The 23,737-nt window shown below is 38.7% G+C and overlaps 1 protein-coding gene across 1 annotated transcript in view; it reads left to right on the forward strand.

Annotated features, from left to right (window-relative positions):
- Positions 1-23,737, forward strand: part of LOC129452002 (piezo-type mechanosensitive ion channel component 2) — a 73,244-nt gene that overhangs the window by 21,646 nt on the left and 27,861 nt on the right. The window contains 20 exon segments of the mRNA XM_073854824.1: positions 45-90; positions 2,664-2,817; positions 2,897-3,107; positions 3,189-3,402; positions 8,282-8,447; positions 8,767-8,857; positions 8,971-9,104; positions 10,554-10,817; positions 11,168-11,276; positions 12,377-12,558; positions 13,271-13,419; positions 14,317-14,484; positions 14,794-14,835; positions 15,457-15,489; positions 16,451-16,548; positions 17,960-18,120; positions 18,234-18,410; positions 19,839-19,985; positions 21,303-21,503; positions 23,473-23,677. Of these exon segments, the coding sequence (XP_073710925.1) occupies positions 45-90; positions 2,664-2,817; positions 2,897-3,107; positions 3,189-3,402; positions 8,282-8,447; positions 8,767-8,857; positions 8,971-9,104; positions 10,554-10,817; positions 11,168-11,276; positions 12,377-12,558; positions 13,271-13,419; positions 14,317-14,484; positions 14,794-14,835; positions 15,457-15,489; positions 16,451-16,548; positions 17,960-18,120; positions 18,234-18,410; positions 19,839-19,985; positions 21,303-21,503; positions 23,473-23,677 (2,952 nt within the window).

The following is a 23,737-nucleotide window of genomic DNA, read 5'->3' on the forward strand; positions in this document are numbered from 1 at the left end:
GTACTGAAATACAAACTAATGTCCTACATATCTTTATTTTTCAGTGAGTGGACCATGGGACAGTGTCTTCCTGCACCTTGGTATTGTCAGGTATGAAAATGATTTGTTCACCTAATAAGACATTTAATCTCATGCTATTTTATTAAATCCTGAATTTAAACTCCCAAATGTAGATGAGGGTGAGACGTACTTTTGCTCTTTTTAACTTTATCTCTCATATTATATACATACAGTAACACAACACCATTTTAGTGGCACAATATTTAAGTTATAGTGGTTTGAGAATCAATGTAAAATTATGAGATTAAAGATATCAGCATTCATTTTGTTATATAATGGTTTGCTATAATAATAAGATTTAACACAAAAAAATTGTATATAAAAAAATCAATACATGTGAAAAATAGCCTTTTCTACAGTCTTTTTTGAGAAAAGGTATTGGCATACTTTTGAGCTCAGGTACACAGGCTTAGTTTAAAAGGGACATGAGGTACAAGGCATCATGCCATAACCCCTTTACCGAGCTTACCATCGCACATGCTAAAGGGACTCTCATAACGCACATCATTCACAACACTCCCTGCGACTAGACCAGAATAATGCACATGTTCAACTCGGTGAGGGGAAAAGCGTAAAGCAATTGACTTACCCAACCAGCTGCCTGATTCTCGTGTACCAAAGCCCTTTGACACCCTAGCAACAAGGGTTATGAAGAGAATAAAATCTCATATAGGTATTGGTTGTAGCAACCCGCTGTTCTATATACTGTATGTCTGCTAATGGAGAACACCTTCCCAGTGCCTATGGGGACACGGTAACCCTAGTGGAGTGCAACCAGAATACCAAGCGGGCAGAGCAGATTTAGTGAACTTTTCTGGGGTAATACGTCAGGGGGCAAAAGCTAATTGACCTATGGCTAAGCCAAGCACTCCACGCACTCGGACAAACAATCAACATTCGGTGACAGGCGCTATGGCCTCTCTGCTAAGAGGGTAGGTGACCTTCATGCATTCTCCATCGACGATTCGTGGATCGCACACAAAGCCTCAGGACCTCAGATCAGCTCTTTGTTTGTTACGGTTTTCAGCAGAGAGGGAAAGCTGTCACTAAGCAGAGGATGTCTCATTGGATAGTTGATACTATTGCCCTTGCTTATAATCTGCAGGGCATTTCTTGTCCATTTAATTTGAGAGCTCACTCTACTAGAAGTGTTGCCTCATCTTGGGCACTCGCTCGTGGTTCCTCGCTAACAGACATCTAAAGAGCTGCTGGTTGGGCGACACCTAATACGTTCATTAGATTTTACAGTGTTCGTATCGAGCCTGTCTCCTCTCGTGTTCTTTCCTCATCAGGGGAAGCATGGAGAACAGACTCGCATGCCGGCTTGCAGCCTCCGACTGGTTCTCCAAAATATGTGTCAGTATGGAAGGCCATTAAGACAAAAATGCGTAATGTTTTGATTTGTCTTTCCTCCACTGCCTTGGCAGCCTGATGTTGCGGAGCATCCGCTGCCAGCCTCTCACTAGCTGTATCCTCGCGAACCTGTGTTTGGCTCAGGCATCCACATTGCGTCCCACCGGATTCCTTTGTGAGTATTTTTCCGTTGGGTTAATCCTACTAGCCCACGTTTCCCTCAGCAGAGCACTGCTTTGCTTACACAGCCAAGGCTGTCTTTTTACCTCAACTATGGTTGACTTTCGCCCACCATCAGCCCTTAACGGGCGGTGGCTTCCGCAGCGTTCCTATCCCGCTCAGACAGGGTGCTTCCCAGTCGCTGGCACTACTGTGGGGTTAAAGGAACATCTAGTGCCCGGCCTTCTGCCTTAAAACTTAATTCTCCTTCTTCTTAAGTGGAACCGGAGGGCTTTACGCAGACACTGGAAGAGGTCAGCCCTCAGTGGCGTTTTGGTAGGGATTCCCAATTCATCGGTCACGACGTGACGTCGTAGTGACCGACTGAAAGGGAACGTCTCGGTTACGTATGTAACCCACATTCCCTGAAGGAAGGAACGGAGACGTCACATCCCGTCACCACAGGGCTGCTCCCTGCTGTTTATCGGCCGGTCACAATTTACGGCTTTCTCAGCGAAACGAAGCTAATTTCCATATTTGCACCTGTGGCTTATATACGCACCTGGCGGGGCAGCCCCAGCATTATGCAAATATCTCATTGCCAAGTTCATTGGCGTTTTAGTAGTATACGAAGCAGATTGGTCTCTCTAAGCGAGTTCCCAATTTGTCGGTCACGACGTAACGTCTCCGTTCACTTTCTTCAGGGAACGTGGGTTACATACGTAACTGAGACATTTCATGCCCTAAAAAGGGCCAATATTATTCCATTAAATTTATTCAAAAACTACTGAAAGGAAACAAATGTGTTTGTGTTTTTCCCTATGTTTCTATTAAAAAAATGTGGGTATTGAGCCCAGAAGATTCCCTTAGCAGTGTAACATAGTGAGCAGCTATAACTACCACATACACCTTCAGGGTGGAAGGAGACGGCTGTCCTACATCATTTAAAGAGCTCATTTCAAGGACTCTGCCCTTCGAAGGGAGTAGGGCACAGGAAAGCTCACTTCCATTTGAAATTTTAATTATAAAAACTTCAGTCTATTTGCTTGTTTTATTAAACATATTTTTTGTTTGTTTAACCAACTTACCAGGTTCAGTGATGTGGATGCACGTAACATTATACGTCTACTGATGCCAGATGTGATTGTGTTTATGTCTACGCTGTTCATACTGCGGCTGTGTGCTGCCAAGCCTCCACGTCACCTGAAGACCAGCGACCACTGCCAACAGAGCTTTGATACTGAGGTGACGAACCTCTTCAGACATGATACAAAATTATCCAAAAACTCCTCTCGACTGTATTTACTGTTCATATACTTGACAGGGTTCAGATGGAGAGATTTCTGACTCAGAATCTGAAGAGGAGAGCAGAACATCAGAGACTTTATCCTCTGATGAGAAGTGTGAGCCCTCGCCCGTCTCTCCAGGTCTCCTGCAGAAGATCATTGTGTTTATGACTGGTCTGAGACTTCTCCTCTCTTCGCTCATGAACACTGCTGGGAAAGTGTTGGTGACTCTTCTCCTGGGATTGGCAGGTATCACAAATATATCAGCATGTGTGAATGTGTTTTGGACCGTGATGCAGTTAATGATGTATCAGGTATCTTTTGTATCAGGTATCATTTTGCCATCACTGACGTCAGCGCTGTATTTTGTGGTGTCTCTGGGCCTGGCGTGGTGTTGGGTGCTGGGCTTCAGCATCCCTCTGCTTTACTTCAGCTCTTTGTGTGTGATGATGGTCATCTTCAGCGGAGGACACATTATTATCCTTTACCTCTATCAACTGCCTCTCATCCAGCAGAGCGTTCCTCCTGAAGACGTCTTTGCCAGGTTTCATACAAGCAGCATTCAGTTCCAACAAAACACCCAAATCGATGAACTCATCGATTTTTTTTTTACTTTAAATCACTTTAAATAAGAGCGTTTTTCCAAATGGACATGTATAAAAGAACATCTTGTAAATCAGGGCTTTGAAGAGATGAGCATTTGAAGTCAGATTAATGATTGCCTTTTGTATGAATAGAGTGGGAGTTTGTCTAACACTAACAGAATAGCTTGGAGAGAAAGCTGAAGGTGGGACCAGATAAATAAATACAATCAAACAATGATCAGGGATTACAAATAAAACTACAATAAAAGTAACGACACAGCATGAGCATTTAGTGTGTATGAGCTCATCTTATGATGTTGTTTAGCAGCACAACTTTACTCTATATCATACACTCAGTGCAAGTTTTTCCATGATAGACTAAAAAAATCTAAATAAATGCAATATTACATATTAGCACTTTTTAAAAGCAAAAAATATCTGCTTACTTATCAGGCTTCAGGTGAAGCGTCTCAGCTGATCACAGATTCACCCCTTCTAAAGTCCTGTAAACTATCCTCATTTATGTTCAAAACACGAATCTAATAATAATCTTTTACATTTGAATCCTTTTATTTAAAGTCATATTTTTCATATATTTAAAAACATTTGTTTGCTGCTTTGCATCCATGTGTGTAATAAGCAAATGCTCGTTGTCATCCAGTTTATAGGCGCATATTACTAATGCGCTCTTTAAATAAATAAAAGTAAGTGCTGGGCATAGATTAATCTAGATTCTAGATCTAGATTAATCTCATACAAAATAAAAGTAATTTTTTGCATAATATATTAGTTTGTGTTGTGTGTAATTTTCACAGGGGGGGTCTGAAATTGTGATCCTAGGTGCATGTCCACTGTGAGAGACATAATCTAAAAAAAATCCAGAAATCACAATGTATGATTTTTTTTACTATTTTTTTGAATGATACAGCTGCAAATAAGTATTTGAACACCTGAGAAAGTCAAAGTTAATATTTGGTACAGTAGCCTTTGTTTGCAATTACAAAGGTCAAACATTTCCTGTAGTTTTTCACCAGGTTTGCTCACACTGCAGGAGGGATTTTGCCCCACTCCTCCACACAGATCTTCTCTAGATCAGTCAGGTTTCTGACCTGTCGCTGAGAAACACTGAGTTTGAGTTCCCTCCAAAGATTCTCTATTGGGTTTAGGTCTGGAGACTGGCTAGGCCACGCCAGAACCTTGATATGCTTCTTACAGAGCCTCTCTTTGGTTATCCTGGCTGTGTGCTTCGGGTCATTGTCATGTTGGAAGACCCAGCCTCGACCCATCTTCAATGCTCTAACTGAGGGAAGGAGGTTGTTCCCCAAAATCTCGCTAATACATGGCCCCGGTCATCCTCTCCTTAATACAGTGCAGTCGCCCTGTCCCATGTGCAGAAAAACACCCCCAAAGCATGATGCTACCACCCCCATGCTTTACAGTAAGGATGGTGTTCTTGGGATGGTACTCATCATTCTTTTTCCTCCAAACACGCCTAGTGGGGTCTAACCACATGACTTTCTGCCATGACTCTGGATTATCCAAATAGTAATTGGCAAACTTAAGACGGGCCTGGACATGTGCTGGTTTAAGCAGGGGAATCTTCCGTGCCATGCATGATTTCAAACCATGACGTCTTAGTGTATTACCAACAGTAACCTTGGAAACGGTGGTCCCAGCTTTTTTCAGGTCATTGACCAGCTCCTCCAGTGTAGTTCTGGGCTGATTTCTCACCTTTCTTCGGATCATTGAGACCCCACCAGGTGAAATCTTGCATGGAGCCCCAGTCTGAGGGAGATTGACAGTCATGTTTAGCTTCTTCCATTTTCTAATGATTGCTCCAACAGTGGACCTTTTTTCACCAAGCTGCTTGGCAATTTCCCCCTAGCCCTTTCCAGCCTTGTGGAGGGGTACAATTTTGTCTCTAGTGTCTTTGGACAGCTCTTTGGTCTTGGCCATGGTAGTAGTTGGATTCTTACTGATTGTATGGTGTGGAGAGGTGTCTTTATGCAGCTAACGACCTCAAACAGGTGCATCTAATTTAGGATAATAAATGGAGTGGAGCTGGACATGTTAAAGGCAGACTAACAGGTCTTTGAGGGTCAGAATTCTAGTTGATAGACATGTGTTCAAATAGTTATTTGCAGCTGAATCATACAAATAAATAGTTAAAAAATCATATATTGTGATTTCTGGATTTTTTTAGATTATGTAGTGCTGCCACTAACGACTAATTTTCTAACGACTAATCTTTCGACTAATTTTTCGAATAGTCGACTATTCTAAAAGACTAATTAAAAAAAAACTCAAGTGTTTGTTATTTCATTGTGTCCATTTTATTTTGAACCCACCGGTGTCATAAACAATATGAATAACTTAAATGTTACCAAATAAAAAATTACAATGTAAACAATATAAATAATAATAAAAACTTCCAGTGCAAAGTAGATGCTTAACAGAAATATGAAATGTTTCACTTCTACTCTTTGATCTTATATTGCATTTTAACACAACTGAATGCTATTTTACATATTATCTGTTCTGTTGTAGCCTATAAAATAGTGACTAAACATGACCCATCACCTCGTTTTTTATCCAACCAGCTGTTCCTTTAACTGCTGCTAAAATCCTGATTTAGATATGCAAAAATCACCATACATTTACATTGTAGCTTTACTGCTGTTGCTCTTCTCATAATTGTTGTTGTGTTTTGAGCCATTTCTTGATTTTAAATGCGAGTGATATAGCGCAGACAATTCGGTGCAAATTCAGAAATATAAGAGAATACACTGTTGTTGTTACATAGACTACAGAACACGGCATACAGCATCATAGTGAGGGAGAAAGCTCGCACACAGACTCACACTACTGCTAATCTTTCTTCAAGTCATGTTAACTCGATCAGTCGTCTTTGTCAGAGACATCTGTGAATGTTGACGTTTACGCAAAAAAGAAAGTACATTAAAAACACTGCCACCTTTTCACTGTCACGTAAGAAAGGCGCGCGCGCTCGAGGCGCTGCAAGCAACATGAGTGATAGAGAGAGAGAGAGAGAGAGAGAGAGAGAGAGAAAGAGAGAGAGAGAGAGAGAGACGCGCTGAACACTCGCAACAATGAATTGAGCCGTTTAAAATAGTAAAATAAAAATGTAAATGGGAATCATGAAAAATCTATTTGTTGCGTCCAGTGTTGATTCCGTGGCGGAATCACGAGCAAATGATAGCCTTTAACATCCAAAGACAGAGTCATTGTACTTCTCAAAAGAGTTAATAAAACAGTACTGACTAGCTCGCCGTTTCATTAATAATCATATAACAGTTACTTAAGTTGTCCTATTCTCTGTGGGTGTATCGTCAATAACTGCCGAGTGTTTTCGTTTGAGATGCTCGTGCATTGTCGTTGTGCTCCCGTGATAAGCCAGCGACGTTTGGCATGGTGTAACAGACCACTCTTTTATCACAACTTGGCTTAAAATACTTTCATACTTCGGAAGCTTTCCGACTCATAATTCCATAGACTCACCTGCCACCGCCAATTTTTCAAAATTAAAGCAGTGAAGGCAGGGGGAGAAGGAAGAAAGATGATAGCGTAGCAGATTAACCAGCAGGGCGCGCACAGACTGGTGTGGAGGTGAATTACATTGAGCCATTTGAGACATGAGACAGAATTACAGTGGGCCGTTTGAGACGGAAAAAAATAAATATGCGACTCCTCGACTAAAAAAATTGCCGTCGACAAATTTTCATTGTCGATTACGTCGACTACGTCGACTATTCGCGGCAGCACTAAGATTATGTCTCTCACAGTGGACATGCACCTACGATGACAATTTCAGACCATTCCATGATTTCTAAGTGGGAGAACATGCAAAATAGCAGGATGTTCAAATACTTATTTTCCTCACTGTGTACGTACTGTATGTGTGTGTGTTTAAATATACATAATATTTAAACACAGGACAAACTCATATATTATGCAAAAATTACTTTTATTTTGTATGAGATTTTTTTCAGTTCAGTTCAGCAAATTTATTTCAAGCATACCATGCAAAATGTACAATATGTACAACACAACAACAATTAAAGACAAAAAAAAAACAACAACAACAAAAAAATACTGATAAACCAACAAACAAGATTCATCGCATGCTTGAAAAGGAGTGGGCTGAAGTTTAACACTTATTAATTCCCACCCCTCTTTCAAACTCTTAATACATTACATTTCCTTAATACATTACATTTCCTTAGATTAATCAATGCCCAGCGCTACTAAAAAATATTGTGCATTTAGTTGCCTCAAAATAGCAACGTGTCAACAATGCAACACCTAATTTTTCAAGCCAGCGCTGGACGTGAAAATGATAACTGCGTAGGGCTGAAACTAGCAAAAAACAATTGCATCGTACATTGTGCTGCATTGTGCCAGGTGTATGATAAGGCCCTCTGTGTTCTTTTATTATGATTTTGAGCAGAAATTAAATTTACTGATGGTGAGCAACTGGTTTCTCTAAAAAAAAGGCAGAAGCATTAACATAAAGATCATAAAGATCTGAGAATAATGATTTCTTTAGTTAAATTATTGATGCGTGAAGTGCGATCATGACAGTGTTCTTATATTCAGAAAAAAAAGTGCTACTATCCTAGATTAACCCAATAAATGTAATGCTTTGTAATGGCATTGATGCTTTCCTATTATAAACAACGTAAGAATGTATTTACAGCCGCTATATCTGTTGTGTGGAATTTTCGAATAATTATTTTAAGTAAAGTATGATGTGCATGAAGTCAGTCTGAATAACAAATGCTAAAGCAGAGGTACACATCTGCTTTATGTATCTCACAGGTTGTTTGGTTTAACTGCGCTCATCCAGACTAACCCGTCAGATCCACACAACCTCACCCTACATGAGGATGGCGGCTGGCCTGCGATAGTTAATCCACTACTGCTCCTCATTCTCTATTTCTCACTCATTGGTTTACTACACAAATGGACTCAATCTATCTCAGAGGTATTTCAATATATTTCACACTTTATACAGTAAGAAAGAACAGATCATTCACCTTCTGTTTATATGCTTAGCCTCTGTTTCTTCTTTGTTTTATGTTTGCAATCTCTCTGTAAGGAATTGTTGTAAAAAAGATTTTTGTCATGCACAAAGCAAAAAATTTGACACAATTTAATGCCAACACAAATCTGCGGAAGGCTTTTTATAATTTGGGCAAAAAAATGTAAGAAAGATGATGAGAGATGTCTTGCTCTTTTTGATGTTATCTGAAGAGAAGTGCTGTAATGTACTATATATATATATTTCACTCTGTGTTGTGTAGCCTGTGGCCGTGATGTGGAGGAACGCATGGGAAGATCAGGACATTAACTCTTTGATGTTAGAGGAACACGACTCGCATCACTTATCTTACGGTAAATCTCCAATAACAAGACATTATTGCAAGAATTATTAATATCAGATATTGTTACCAACTCGCACATCATGAGTGTGTATATACTGTGTTCGCTGTGTGTGTGTTTTTCAGATTATAACGTGGAAAAGGAAAGCAGAGAAAATAATGATTTTGAATCTTCTGATGGTCCTGAGTCCAGCGCCATCATTCTGCTCGGACACTTCATCATGAAACAGAGTTATATCATCGCTCTCATCATCATGATGGTAATGTTGGGTTCTCATATTCAGAGATACTGTATGATAAATGCCTATATAAAATGCTTGAAAACTTGACTAATTTGGTGACCTTGAAATTGTTTTAGGCACATAGAGTCAAATGATATACCTCTCTAATCTTTGGTACAACATGATTGAATGAGAACTATTAGATTTGCGCATCAGCTGCACTAGCAGTAGGTTACATATTCATTTTATTTAAACTATAAACCTATGTATTTTGTCTAGCCTTAAACTTGTGATTTTTTACTGTTGTCATTATTTTGTGTACTCATAAATTATTTAAGGACATGTTCGGTATTTTACCCTTAAAGCCCTGTTTTCAGATTGTTTATGATGAAATAGAACAGTTTTGACTGAAATTTGGACATATGATGCTGCCCCGAGAATTTTCGGGTGTTTGTTGTTTCGCCTCTCACCTCTACAATGGGTGCATAGGTGCACAAGGAACAATCCTTCCTAAAATGCATTAAACTTTCATTTACAAAGACGTGAAACTCACCGAGTGGTCAGGGGTGTTCACTGATATGCTTATACAAAAATCGCTGCAAAAGATGCATTCCAACAGGTTTTATAGTAGTTTTTGTCCAACTCTATTGACTTGTATTAGATGTGCTGTGAGGTGGTATTACTCCGCGCCGGAAACCTTGTTTGTATTCTTGCAATTGGCAAAGGCGGATTATCGCCACCCACTGGGCTGGAGTGTTTATTATTCAAGCTCTCAGCGGAAGAATGTACGGGTGTGAGGCGTTTGGAAAAAATAGGTCCACAAGTTTACAACAAATGATAAAACAGCTGTTGGAAATCATCTTTTGCAGTGATTTTTGTGTGAGCATATCAGTGAACACCCCTGACCATTCGGTGAGTTTCACATCTTTGTAAACGAAAGTTTAATGCATTTTAGGAAGGATTGTTCCTGTGCACCTATACACCCATTATAGAGGTGGGAGGTAAAACAACAAACACCCGAAAATTCTCGAGGCAGCCGCATATGTCCAAATTCAGGCAAAACCGTTCTATTTGATCATAAACAATCTGAAAACAGGGCTTTAAGTGTAAAATACCGAACTTGTCCTTTAAGCACTGGATATTTAATGTCTCTCTTATTGTATTAATAATTTATGTGAATCATACACCACATTGATCAGCTGTTAATAATAAGCTATATACCTCAAATAATAAAGTCAGCAATCAGATATATTTGTGTCTGTCAGGGGTATCGACCAACAGACAATATTGCTACGGACTGTTCAGTTCACTTAAATAATGCAGCCCTTTTTAAACACATAAACACGCTAGCCGTACTTTTGATTGATCTTTTATTCATCAGTATATTGACTTTGCCCTGAAATTGAGTCAGTCAGTGATTTACTGTGGAAGAGTAACATTTCTTATTTATCTTATAGACGATGGCTGTTTGTTTGTGTATGTCTACAGGTGTGGAGCATCAGCTATAACTCATGGCTTACATTAGTCTTATTGGTGTGGTCGTGTGTGATCTGGATGCTGAAAAATCGCCGGCGGTTTGCTATGCTGAGCTCTCCGTTTCTTGCCGCCTATGGCACATTGCTGCTAGTTATTGCATTTATCAGTGAACTTCATCTTAACCACAATCAAGTTTTCCCTACCTTACCAAAAGTTGTCCTGATGGACTTTGATGTGTATGGTTATCCAGTTCCCTGCGTGCACCTTGCCGCAAAGGTATGGGACTCTCTATCACAGAGCTTAATGACGAGTTTATTTGTTCACTGTAAAAAATGTCTGTAGAAATTACAGTATTACTGGCAGCTGGTTGCCAGTAACTTACTGTAGATTTTACATTTATGTTATTTACTGCCAACAGTTTGTTCAAAGTTAAATGAACATGAAACATTTTCAATATTTATCTTCTACAGTAAGTTACTGGCAACCAGCTGCATAATTACAGCTAATTTTTTACAGTGTTGTTTAAAAGTTTACATAAAGACATTTAAAAAAATAATTTATGAAACATTCTGATATTATACTTAAGATTCTTATACAATTACTGAAATACAATCAATTATTTGCAGGGATTTTATACATTTAGTTTCTTGATGTTACTTCATCAACGGTTGAAAGAGAAAAATGAAGAGCAACAGCAGAGTGAGGAGTGTTTAACAGAGCTCAAAATTCAAGCATGTACGTATATCTTTCAATTAATTTTTTTAAATTCCTATACAATTGTATAATATAATATTTAGGATATAGTATATCTTCTATAAGATCAGCTAAGTCTGGCTCTCTCAAGGGTTTTTTTCTCCCAAGGACTCTTTTCAACCCCTTGGGTGTCGACTGACATTAGCTTAACTTAGATATTACTCCGCTCGCTAGTCCGTTTTAATCTGAGCCGCTGCATTTTTCTACTTTTGTTGCATTTGATTTTGATTTTGTTGTCCTCTGAACAATAAAAATATTGTGAATGCCCTATATAAATAAAATTGAATAAAAAAATTATGCCAGCTTTGATAAAAAAAGAATTTTACTGCACATTAAACATCAAAAATGCCTCAAAATGAGTAATCAAATCATCAATAATAAAAATGTTTTGAAACCTTGTTGTTGTGATGTAGTTTAATCATGACTCTCAGAATGTAGTTTTAGCATTTAAAGGTGCAGTGTGTAAATTTTAGAAGGATCTCTTAACAGAATGCAAAATAATATACATTATCAGGGGTGTATAAAGACCTTTCATAATGAACCGTTATGTGTTTATTAACTTAGAACGAGACCTTTTTATCTACATACACAGAGGGTCCCCTTACATTGAAGTCGCCATTTTGTGCCACCATTTTCTACAGAAGCCCTTAACGGAATTTTTTTTTTACTAAGTTGTCTCCGACAATGACATGTTTGTCCGGTGGCAGCTACCGTAGCTTTTCTATGTGTTTTAAAAGCGAGGGGTGAGCAGTGGACTGAGCCGTTGGTTGCAATTCGCAACCTCACCACTAGATGCCGTTAAAATTTACACACTGCACCTTTAATGTCTTGATGGTCTGAATGAATTAACATAAACATGATTTAAATAGAATATGATTTATGTCACAGTTAACCTTTTAATTCATGAAATTATCTTTTAAATAAATAAATAAAAGCTGCAAAAGTGATAGCTAACTTAATATAAAACTGCTACTAAGTTTTGCTTTACTTACAAATGTAATAAGACAACAAATACAGCATCTGAAGCATCATTTGAGAAAATCTGTGAAAGAAATGTGTGTTTCTGTTTGTGTGTGTTACAGTTAATAATAATCAGTCCTCAGATATCATGACTGTGTTGGGAGTCTTAATAAAAGACACATTGGTGAAGTACTGGATCTTCTGCTGTTGCTTCATGTTTTTCCTTATCAGTTTCTCGGACAAAGTAGCGGTCTACAAAATACTTTATATTTGCTTATTCCTCTTCTGTGTGGTTTTATATGAGGTAAGTTAAACATCAAGTGCTCTCTCCTTTTAACTAATGCACAATACTCTTACTAACTATTACTAAAATGATCTGAGATCTCTGTTATTTAGGTCAGTCTGGACTCTCAGCTTACTCTTTCAAACCGCATTGTGCTGTTTTCTTAGCATCTCAATGGCATTCGCATTGTGTTTGTTATGGGGGTGTGCCTTAGTCTTTAAAATGACTTGAAATCCGTGAGTGTCAAGTTTCATTAGTTAAATGTTTTGTGTAATATCATCACCTCATCAGAAGCTAAGGAACATAACCAAAGGGAAGAGACCGATTGTTATGGTGTCTTCTCATATTTTCAAAAGGATCATAGGAACTGCATGTGATGCAAAGTGCAGTATAAAGGAAATCATAAAAACATAAATACAGTGAAGAAAATGTTTATTAAAAATATTTTTATGAAATACAGCAAACCCAGAATACTGTTTCTGGTTATTCAAACACACCAAGTTTAATGTGAATTTTACTTTTCATATGAATATGAGCAAGGACTAAAAATATAACTGGCCAACATCTTTCAAGCTGAAACCCAAAAACTTTTGTTATGTGGGTGCCGAACTGAATAAAGGAAAAATCTTTTAGCGTAATTTCTTTTTCATGATTTCATGAGTTTTTTAACATTTCAGTCTTTAACATGAGTCGTTTAACATTGACATTACAGTGATACGATTGTTTTGTCCAGGTCCATTATGAGATGTGGAGGAGGCTGTTGAAACATTTCTGGGTTGTTGTGGTGGCATACTCGATGGTAGTGTTGATCCTAATCTACATCTATCAGTTTAAAAGTGTCTCGGGCCTTTTCCAGCAGATATTTGGAGTAACAGAGGAAAGGTGAGCATCTCCTTCATCTGACATCAGTGTGTGTGAAGTATTAAAGCTCACGTAACACACGCTGTTTCTGCATTTCTGATATTAATCTGGAGTACCTATAGAGTAGTATGACATCCTTTATATCTCTGAAGAGTCTTTAGTTTAATCAGATTTATAAAAGAAAGATTAGCTTTACCGAATCTTTCCGATAACGCACGAAAAAATGAAGAAGGAGGAGTTATAACACGGGAGGAGCGAGTACGAGTCATACAACACTATACAACACTGTTTTAACTTATGATTCACTACATGTTCGTGTCATTTATATAATATACACGCGCCTATTTCCAACATAAGACCGAGGTCTTACTTACCACGTGTAACTCGTCATGACCCGGTTCTGAAAATCCACAGCATCAAACACACACGCAAAACTCCGCTGCTAATCTGGATAATAAACTATATCCATTGTTTCCATAAGGCTGGATGTCTTCTCCTTACATCCAAAAACACACTTCTTGTTGTGCCATTGTTGACTTTTGAAATTAAACAAGGCTGAGTGGCGTGATAAGCTGTTAGCAAGCTCTAGCGTCTCCCGCTGACTGACGGCTGGGCGGGGTTTTCCGGGGGAAGTTTTCCGGCGGAAGCCCATATAAAGAAGTGATACGTATCGAAAACCCCTGAAACGTCAGTTAGAACCGTAATCGAAAAAAATTAGCCGAAACTTGTACGAACCCTGGCGAAGTGCATTCGGCACAGAAATACTCTGAAACACGCCCAACTGCATTTTTGACACTTTGCCTACGTTTAGCATGAGGAAACAACTCTATAACTGTGTTAATAAGTCAGAATGCTTGAAATACCATTAAACCCCCCCTTTAAGAGAGAACTTCATGTATGTTCATGTGTGTGGTTCAGGTTGAAAGACTTTGGCCTTGAACAGTTCGACGTGGTTGAACTCTTTGCACGAATTTTACTGCCAGCCTCATTCCTTCTGGCCTGCATCCTTCAACTGCATTACTTCCACAATGATTTCCTCTCTCTAACTGATCTGAAGACAGTACAGATGGCCAACATGGAAAGCAGGTAATGATGAAAAACAGATGTGATGAAGAGAAAAGCCTCTTTAAATGATTAGTAGCTTTTGGATATAAAATAATTCATCTATTTCAACAATTATTATATTAGATATTAAAACAAATTTAACAGAAACACTCTCATTACACCTGATTTAGTAATGAACAGGGATGACATCATTACTACATGTTGGGCTTTTTGTATCTTTCATCACAGTGTGATACACACATTTTCTGATTAGCAATTCGGATATCAGCTTCAAGAAATCACATGTGTCTGTTGTATTCATTGTTTTGTGAAATGTGTTTGTGATTTCAGAGAGGACGAGCTAAGAGAAACACTGAAAAGCATTTTTAATGTGTGAGTATTTGATCTCTTGTTGTTACAGTTCAAACTGTGTCAGATATGTAAGGAATAATTATCGGGCCATTGAATTATTAGAAAATAATGCACACCCAAGGTGGAAATGCGGCTAAGCTAAGTAACACACACACAAAAAAGTTACCACAAACTAATCAACACCCGTGAAACGTCTCAACCAATCAGAATAAAGACTCATGATACATTATAATGTGTTTTTAACTTTAGGTGAAGGCCTTTCTCTCTGCTTTAGTTGCATTTGTTGACATATGCAATAAGACTATCATGACACAAAGATTTTTATAACTGTCCCAAATGTGTTTTGTTGTTGTTAATAATGTATGCGGTGCCATGTATATGACCACTGTTATCATGTTAGAGTAGTTTATGAATTCCGTACATTGTTTGAATGTGCTGTAAAATAGTTATATTTTTATTTAGTTTGAAAGTTCAAATCAATTAGTCGAATAACAAATAACATTTTCTTACAGAAATCAAAAGGTTGAGCATAACATTATTGATCCAATTGCAACTGAGTTATTATTCATTGTCAATCTCTAATTCACACTTTTCAATGCATTATAGCTTTATTTAACGGTATCGGTTTGTTTTTCACTGCAGGATAAATCAAAGCATTGAGAAACTGAAGAAACGGTGAGTAAGGTTTTTGTTGACTGGTTCCTTTTTGTGTTTTTTTACATTTTTATTCTGATCCGCTCCTATAAACCCACACCTATGTAGTACACTTTACATTAATGTGTCATGTTTTTGTGTTGCCTAGCAACTGCATACAGTTAAAGGTGCTCTAAGCGAATTCACGCGTTTTAGACCATAAAACTTTTTTTGTTACATACAGCAAACATCTCCTCACTATCTGCTTGCTGCCTGTATGTGATCAAACTGTAAAAAACGTGATCTCTGTACACAGCCTAGGCTCCACAAACTACAATAAAAACACAGTGGCCAAACCTAGAACAACAAAACATAACAAAGTGTTCCACCCAATAAACAACAAGAAGGATTTGGGGGTGGGGGGGCGTTCATGAAAGCACGGAAGGGAGGGGGAGGAGTTAGCTACACTCCGTTTGTTTGAAAACAGTTCAAACATCAACAAAAAGTAACGTCTCACAGATTTGCTTAGAGTGCCTTTAAAAATGAATCCTAAGATTTGATGATGAAATTGTTGATTAGGGTTACTACTAATAAATTAAACTGGTTATAACACACTGATGTCTCATTGTTGCTGATTTTATGAAAACAGAACGCTACTTAAGTTACAATAATTTAACAACAACATGATTATAAAAGGACAGTACCAAACAACAACTTCACATGGCAATCAGTGGTTAGATATTTCTAAATAACCACTGTCTGCTAAAACACAGGGTAGTAAAGTCATTAAAATATTATTTATAAAAAGAGTCTATATGCAGCCTGTACTGTAAATAACTCATTGTCAATAGCTGTATCACTTATTTCAATATCTGAAAACACTTTGTGTGGTATTGTTTAGGCATATAATGATTGTACATGCGTGTGACTTAAATGTCTCATTGTGTAATTAAAGTAAAAATTTGGTTTTGTACATGATTTAGTGTTATCTCCTCTTTTAAAGACTTATGCAGGAGAAACTGAATGGTGAAAGTGGTGACGATGTGAACAGTTTGTCCTCATGCTTGGACTGGAATCATGCAATGGAATTAGATGATGATGGTAAGATCAATTCTTAACCTAATCGGGTTTAAAGGACAAAGTAACCTAAAGCCTTGATAGATCACACGACCACTATAAGACACACAGCCTCTATAGGTCACCAAGCCTCTATAGATCACACAGTCTCTGTATGACACAAGGCCTCTATAGGACACCAAGCCTCTTCAGGACACACGGACTCTATAAGACACATTGACTCTATAGGACACAGGACCTCTATAGGAGACACAGCATTTATAGGACACCAAAGCTCTATAGATCACACATCGTCTATATGACAACACTGCCACTATAGATCACATAGTCTTTGTACAACACACTGCCTCTATAGTACACAGAGCCTCTATAGGACATATGGCCTCTATAGAACACAGGACCTCTATAGATCACACAGTCTCTGTACGACACACAGCCTCAATAGAGCACACATCCTCTATATGACACAGTCTCTATAGGTCACACAGTCTTTGTACAACACACTGCCTCTATAGGACACACTGCCTTTATAGGACACATGACCTCTGTAGGACACATGACCTCTATAGGACACATGGCCTCTACAGGACACATGCCCTCTATAGGACACACAGCCTCTATAGGTCACACAGTCACTGTACAATAAACAGCCTTTATACACCAAGCCTCTATAGATTGCACAGTCTCTGTATGACACACTGCCTCTATAGGACACACAGCCTCTATAGACACAAGACCTCTATAGGACATATGGTCTCTATAGAACACACAGTCTCTATAGGACACATGGCCTCTATAGATCACACAGTCTCTGTACAACACACGGCGTTTATAGGACACATGGCCTTTATAGGACACAGGACCTCTATAGGACACACTGCCTCTATAGGACATACGGCCTCTACAGGACACACTGCCTCTGGACGACACACAGCCTCTATAGGACACACTGCCTCTGGACGACACACAGCCTCTATAGGACACCAAACCTCTATAGATTACACAGTCTCTGTACGACACACAGCCGTCATAGGATACCAAGCCTCAATAGGTCACACACTCTCTGTAGCACACACCGCCTCTGTAGGACACACGGTCTCTATAGGTCACACAGTCTCTGTACGACACACGGCCTCTATAGGACACAATGTCTCTACAGATCACACAGTCTCTGTATGACACAATGCCTCTATAGGAGATGCAGCCTCTATAGGACACGCAGCATCTATAGGACATGCATCCTCTATAGAAAAAGCAAACTCTATAGGACACACAGAGTCTATAGGACAAGCAAACTCTATAGGACATGCAGCCTCTATAGGAAACACAGCCTCTATACTGTAGGTCACACAGTCTCTGTATGACACACTACCTCTACAGAAAACGCGGCGCTATAGGACACATGTTTTAATAGTTGAACACGGATGTGTTGCAGTCCCAGTGAAGCAGTGGTTGGTGGTGGTGGAACGGGTTCATGATTTCGTTTTGCGAGCTGTCCTGGGGTTGTGGAGTGCTCAGGGAATGTGCTGGAGAATACTGGAGATCCACAGCTTCAAACTGGTCTCTGCTGGTATCATGATGGTCTGTGTGCAGGAGGTGAGACATGAACCAACACATAAATTACACACAGAGGTTAGCATGACACAATGTCTTTCTCATCTAGAACTCAGAAACTATAACAGGTACAGTTCAAACACTTTTGTCTACAGGTGTGTCTGATGAACTTCTTGTTTTTGGTGTTGTGGGCGTTTGCTCTGCCATTTCCGAGACTACGGCCTTTGACATTCAGCGTGTCTTCTGTTTGGGCATGTGTGATGGTGGTGTGTAAAATGATGTACCAGCTCAAATTTATTAAACCTTCTGAGTATTCCTCAAACTGCACAGCTGTAAGTATGTATTCTTATTTGCACTTTATATACTATTATAAAACATAATAGTATCATATAATCTGTCGTCATTTATATATGGTTTATAATTCAGGCATAATGTTATATACAACACTTAGTTGCGTTCTTTCAGCATATTGCAGGCTTATGCAGAATGAAGTTTGAGTACTTTTTAAACCCACTATAATTGAGCTTTGCTCGTGTGGTCTTATTTTAAGTGTTCATTTGTTTACACAACACTTATATCAACTCTACTCTGCTACTGTACATCTACTTTACCCTATCAAAACACAATTGAACCAACTGCTTAGGTTATCTAAAAATTTTAAACTTGGGTTTGGATTCAAAGTATGCGGGGAGATACTGTAGACCTCCAGGAACAGGGCTGAGGATTCATGAACTATAGGGGAAAATATGATATTGGAATTTTTGTATGTGGGAAAGATTTAAACACAACCACTGCTTGAGCAAACATATGTCTGCTTTATTGGACCTTTGATACAAAACCGTATAACCCAGGGATGGGCAACTTCAGTCCTGGAGGGCCGGTGTCCTGCAGAGTTTAGCTCCAACCATAATTAAACACTAGCCTGGCTCCGCCCTCCTAAGTGCTTCCGCTTAATTTTCATTTCGCTGGCTAAGAACGATGACGTTGAGGTCGTGCGTCAGTTTGAGTTGTAGTTCAGTAATGGCTGCGGAGAAAGACGTGAGAAAAGCTATTCGGTCCGTTGTTGCAAAACTGCCGAATATACAGAAGTTAAAGCTGGAGCAGGAACCAGGTTTGCTAAGTTTTGTTGGTCTAATTTTTCGGACTTGTTGTTTCCAGCCGGTTTCGGCGCATGACATACGTCACGATCACATGTTAGCGATCGCCTATGGCAGATCCTGAGTGACTCTGGGCAGATCCAATAGTTTTAAACTTCAACAGAGGACCCTCCATAACGGAAGTAACGCTTTGCAATGGAGTGTGGCCAGACTCTCTGTACAAATGAAATAAACGTACGAGAGTCTGGTTGGACCAGGCTAATTAAACACACCTGAAGCAGCCAATTAAGGTCTAACTAGGCATACTAGAAACTTTTAGGCAGGTGTGCTGAGGCAGGTTGGAGCTAAACTCTGCAGGACACCGGCCCTCCAGGACCGAAGTTGCCCATCCCTGGTATAACCTGTGTGACAACTAGCCCTGACCTCCCACTTTCAGGGAGTGCAAAATATCAATCACATTTATAGCTGACATTTCAAGTGTATTTTTAAACTTTTCACTTTTCATGCACTATTCAGTTTCAAATTTTGACAAATGGTCAACATATAGTTACTGTAAACATTTGATGATCTATTTAAATTTATTTATCTATTACATTCTACCATCATTGAATATATATATTTTTTTTTCTGAACTAATCCTTTCATTCTTGAACATTTCCGAAGGGCCTGCAGCTCTCTAATGTGAGTTGGGTTGGTGGTAACATGGCCGAGCTCCTGAGACATTCAGTTCTGTATGTAGCACCAGTAGATCCAGGATTGTGGATCGGTGGATTGAAAAAGTGTGAGGATCGCGTCCTGCCTTGTCTCTGGGTAATCTACTCAAAATAGTTAAGAAACAGTGGCACGTTCAATTCAAGTGTTTTCAGGATGCATTTCAAAATATATTATGTTGCTAATATTTAAGCACACAGTTGATGGCACCCTTTATTTCTTTCCCACTATGGAAGTCAATAGGTGCCGTTAACTGTGTGGTTACCATCATTTATCAAAATATCTTTTTTGGTATTTAACGAAATAAAGTAACTCATACAAGTTTGGAGCAACATAAGGGCGAGTAAATGATGAATTGGATTTTTTGGGTGAACTATCCCTTTGAGTTTTAGGTGACATCTCCTTGACTGCAGATCATGTGTGTTTCTGTCTCTTTGATTGTCAGGATATAATCTGCCCTGATCACTGGCTGTTTTAAAACAATCATTGAATGTCCGATAGTGGGAAAATTGCTTTTATCTGCCAATACCGCCAATACATTTTATGCATCCCTAGATGCCATGGACCTTAACCTTCAGCGTTTAGATACAGTGTCTCCTCACAAGTGTTTGTCCTTTACAATGCGCTATAAACTCACAGCAATCCCACATTTACATTTGATGCACAGTATAATCAAGGAGGATTAAGGCTAAAGTCAACATAACGAGAATGAAGTCATAATATTTTGAAAATAATGTCACATTTTTACATTAACGTGTAAGATCTGCAAAGCAGATAACAAATGACATACCTGCCTTTTTAATAAAACAATATGAGGGAGATGCGTTCAGATTTAGCAAACATGTTTTTAATAAACATTCTGTGTACAGCAGAAGATCCCAGAATAAGAAAGCAAAACGCTAAAGGGCAGGATTTTATGTCTGTAAAGGTTAATATCATTCAGTTAAAGCCGTTAAAAACTCATTGTTGTGCTATTTATTAAGTCCAATATGATACAAATGACATAAAGTACAAAATAGCTATAAATAAAAACTAAATATTGATAGCTGTAAAGCTTTGAAACTTTTTAAAAATGGATTGATCTAAACATAAGGTAACATACAGTACAGTACTTTATATGTCTCTGTGTGTTTAGTTTCTAGCAGGTGATCAGACTCATATATTTGATCAGAGGTGTTATGATGCACCTGCTAAGAGTTCAAGTCAGGGCTTCATCAGCCTATATAGCAAAAAGTAGGAACTGCTTCTTTTAATAATCCATTAAAACTTTACTCAACATTTTTTTCTTTCTTGTATATCCGGTTTCACATCTTTTTATGAAATAAACACGAGCCATGAATGTTGGTTCATGCTGACTTTTGCTGAAGTAAACTCTGAACAAAATAATGTTACTGATTCATTGCTTTATGTGTTTAGAATCACCTGTTCATTTTAGGTCTTCTTGTGTTCGAAGTTACTGTCCGTCGTCATCAGTTACATCATCATCTTCAGAATGGCTTTAAAGCGACATACAGTGGCATTATATTTCAGGGCGTGACCCGCCAGCATCTTGACCACAACATTCTGTCCTGTCTCAAATACTTCACAAACTTTTTCTTCTACAAGTTTGGTTTGGAGGTATGTTTTAAAAAAGTAAACTTGAAAACATGTTGTCTATAATATGCCACATATACTACAGGAATGTTTAAGTGTGATACATGAATCGTCTTTGCTCAGAACTGTTACAGTACACTTAAAGGCGCTCTAAGCGAATCTGTGTGACGTCACTTTTTGCTGACGTCAAAGTGTTGCCAAACAAAATGGAGCGTAGCTAACTCCTCCTCCTCCCTTCCGTGCTTTCTGAAAGAGTCATGAACGCACCCAACCCCCACTCCCAAATCCTTCTTGTCGTTTATTGGCTGGAACACTTGGTTATATTTTGGTAGGTTTGGCCACTTTGTTTTTGTTGCAGTTTGTGGAGCCTGGGCGGTTTACAGAGACCACGGTATATTACAGTGTGTTCAGGGGACAAGCAGCAACAAAAAAATGTTTTATGGTGTAAACCGCGTGAATTTGCTTAGAACGCCTTTAAAGATTTAGTGTGGTGAAGCATCAAGCCGCTTACCCACAATCCTTGTTCTCCAGCTGAGTTCAGGATGTCAGAGGTCCAAAGGGCCATTCACATTATAACTATAACGTTAACTATAACTAGATTAGTGTCCACATCACCGAACAATAAATATACATTTATGCTAATTGGCTCACACGCACGGCACTCACGCAAATCACTTGCCTTTAATATTGCATATTTCTTGTAATAAAAACTTTTGCAATTGTTTACATGTCACTGAATATGTAAATATGCTGTTCGTGTTGCATTTACATAGTGGGTAACCAGCAGATGTCCTTAACACACTGCGTTTTGCGTAACTCTAAACAGTGATTCTAATAGTTTGTGTTATCTCTTACCTTTTGGCGTAGTTAATGTAGTAGAATAAAAAGCATTATGTAGTCAATTTCATAGCAACTGCATCAGTGCTGGATACTAGTGGTAATTTTATTTTATAGACCTCAGCAATGAGCTTCACTGTCATTTCAAGTGCAGCCTTGCACTTGAAGTTCAAATAGATTTGATTGGCTGTCAATGGTTTATCATTCATCAGGTGGGAAAAAACGCTCAAAAAGTGATCCTAACGATATCGTTCATTGTATCTTTATCATTATAGTTGTGGTGTGAACTCCGCTATTGTCTTTAATATAAAACGATTTTTAAAACTTTTTTTTATAGTTATAGTTATCGTTATAATGTGAACGGCCCTCTGGCTGTTCAACCTGATCTCACGAATTTCAGTGGCATAGTCACGGAATTTTTTGCTCATTTTTCCGTGGAATTCTCACGGATCTCCGCATATTTCCCTGGCCCTGCCACGGACTTTCTTTTCCGTGGCATTCTCACAGATTGGTTACTCAACTGTTTTGTCCTATTTTCTTACCATTGTCGCTTCGGTTTAGGGTTCGATTTACATAAAATGACATTCCTACCTAAACCCAACTCTAACCCCAACGCCAGGCGAAAATTGATTAAAGTTTAGAAAATATAAAAGAATACATCAGAAAAAATTGTATAAACCAATACTTACAGTGACATATTAACGCAAACACCAAATCTAACCCTAAACCGAAGCGACAATGGTTTGAAAATAGGAAAAAGCAGTTGAGTAACCAATCCTTGAGAATGCCACAGAAAAGAAAGTCCACGGAAATATGCAGAGATCCGTGAGACTGCCACGGAAAAATAATCAAAAATTCTATCCCACGGAACTTTGTGAGATCATGGCTGTTGAATGTGCGCCACCTGTTCAAAGCATCACTTTGTTGTTTTCCTCACTTTTGTAAGTCACTTTAGATCAAAGCATTTTCTTAAAGGATAAGTTCGGTATTTTACACTTAAAGCCCTGTTTTCAGATTGTATATGATGAAATAGAACGGTTTTGACTGAAATTTGGACATATGATGCTGCATGGATTTGTTTTTGTGTTGATTTTAAGATGAATGAAATGAATGAATGAATGTACTACTATATTCTCTTATGTCTTGCATGTGTCAGGTGTGTTTTGTAGTTGCGGTGTTTGTCATCGGCCAGCGGATGGATGCGTGTGCCCTTCTGCATTCATTTGCATTGATTGCTGTTCTAGCACGTCGTCGCAGGAAGGCCATAGGAGAAGTGTGGTTAAAATACTGCTGCTTTATCGCAGGTGTTATTGTGATGCAGTATCTGCTGTGCATTGGCCTGCCACCAGCGCTCTGTGCCGGTTAGTTGATCAGTTTACTATGTCACATTGAAGACTAGATAATAACAATACACTGAAAGT

Source organism: Misgurnus anguillicaudatus, chromosome 17, assembly GCF_027580225.2.
Source record: "Misgurnus anguillicaudatus chromosome 17, ASM2758022v2, whole genome shotgun sequence".
NCBI lineage: Eukaryota > Metazoa > Chordata > Actinopteri > Cypriniformes > Cobitidae > Misgurnus > Misgurnus anguillicaudatus.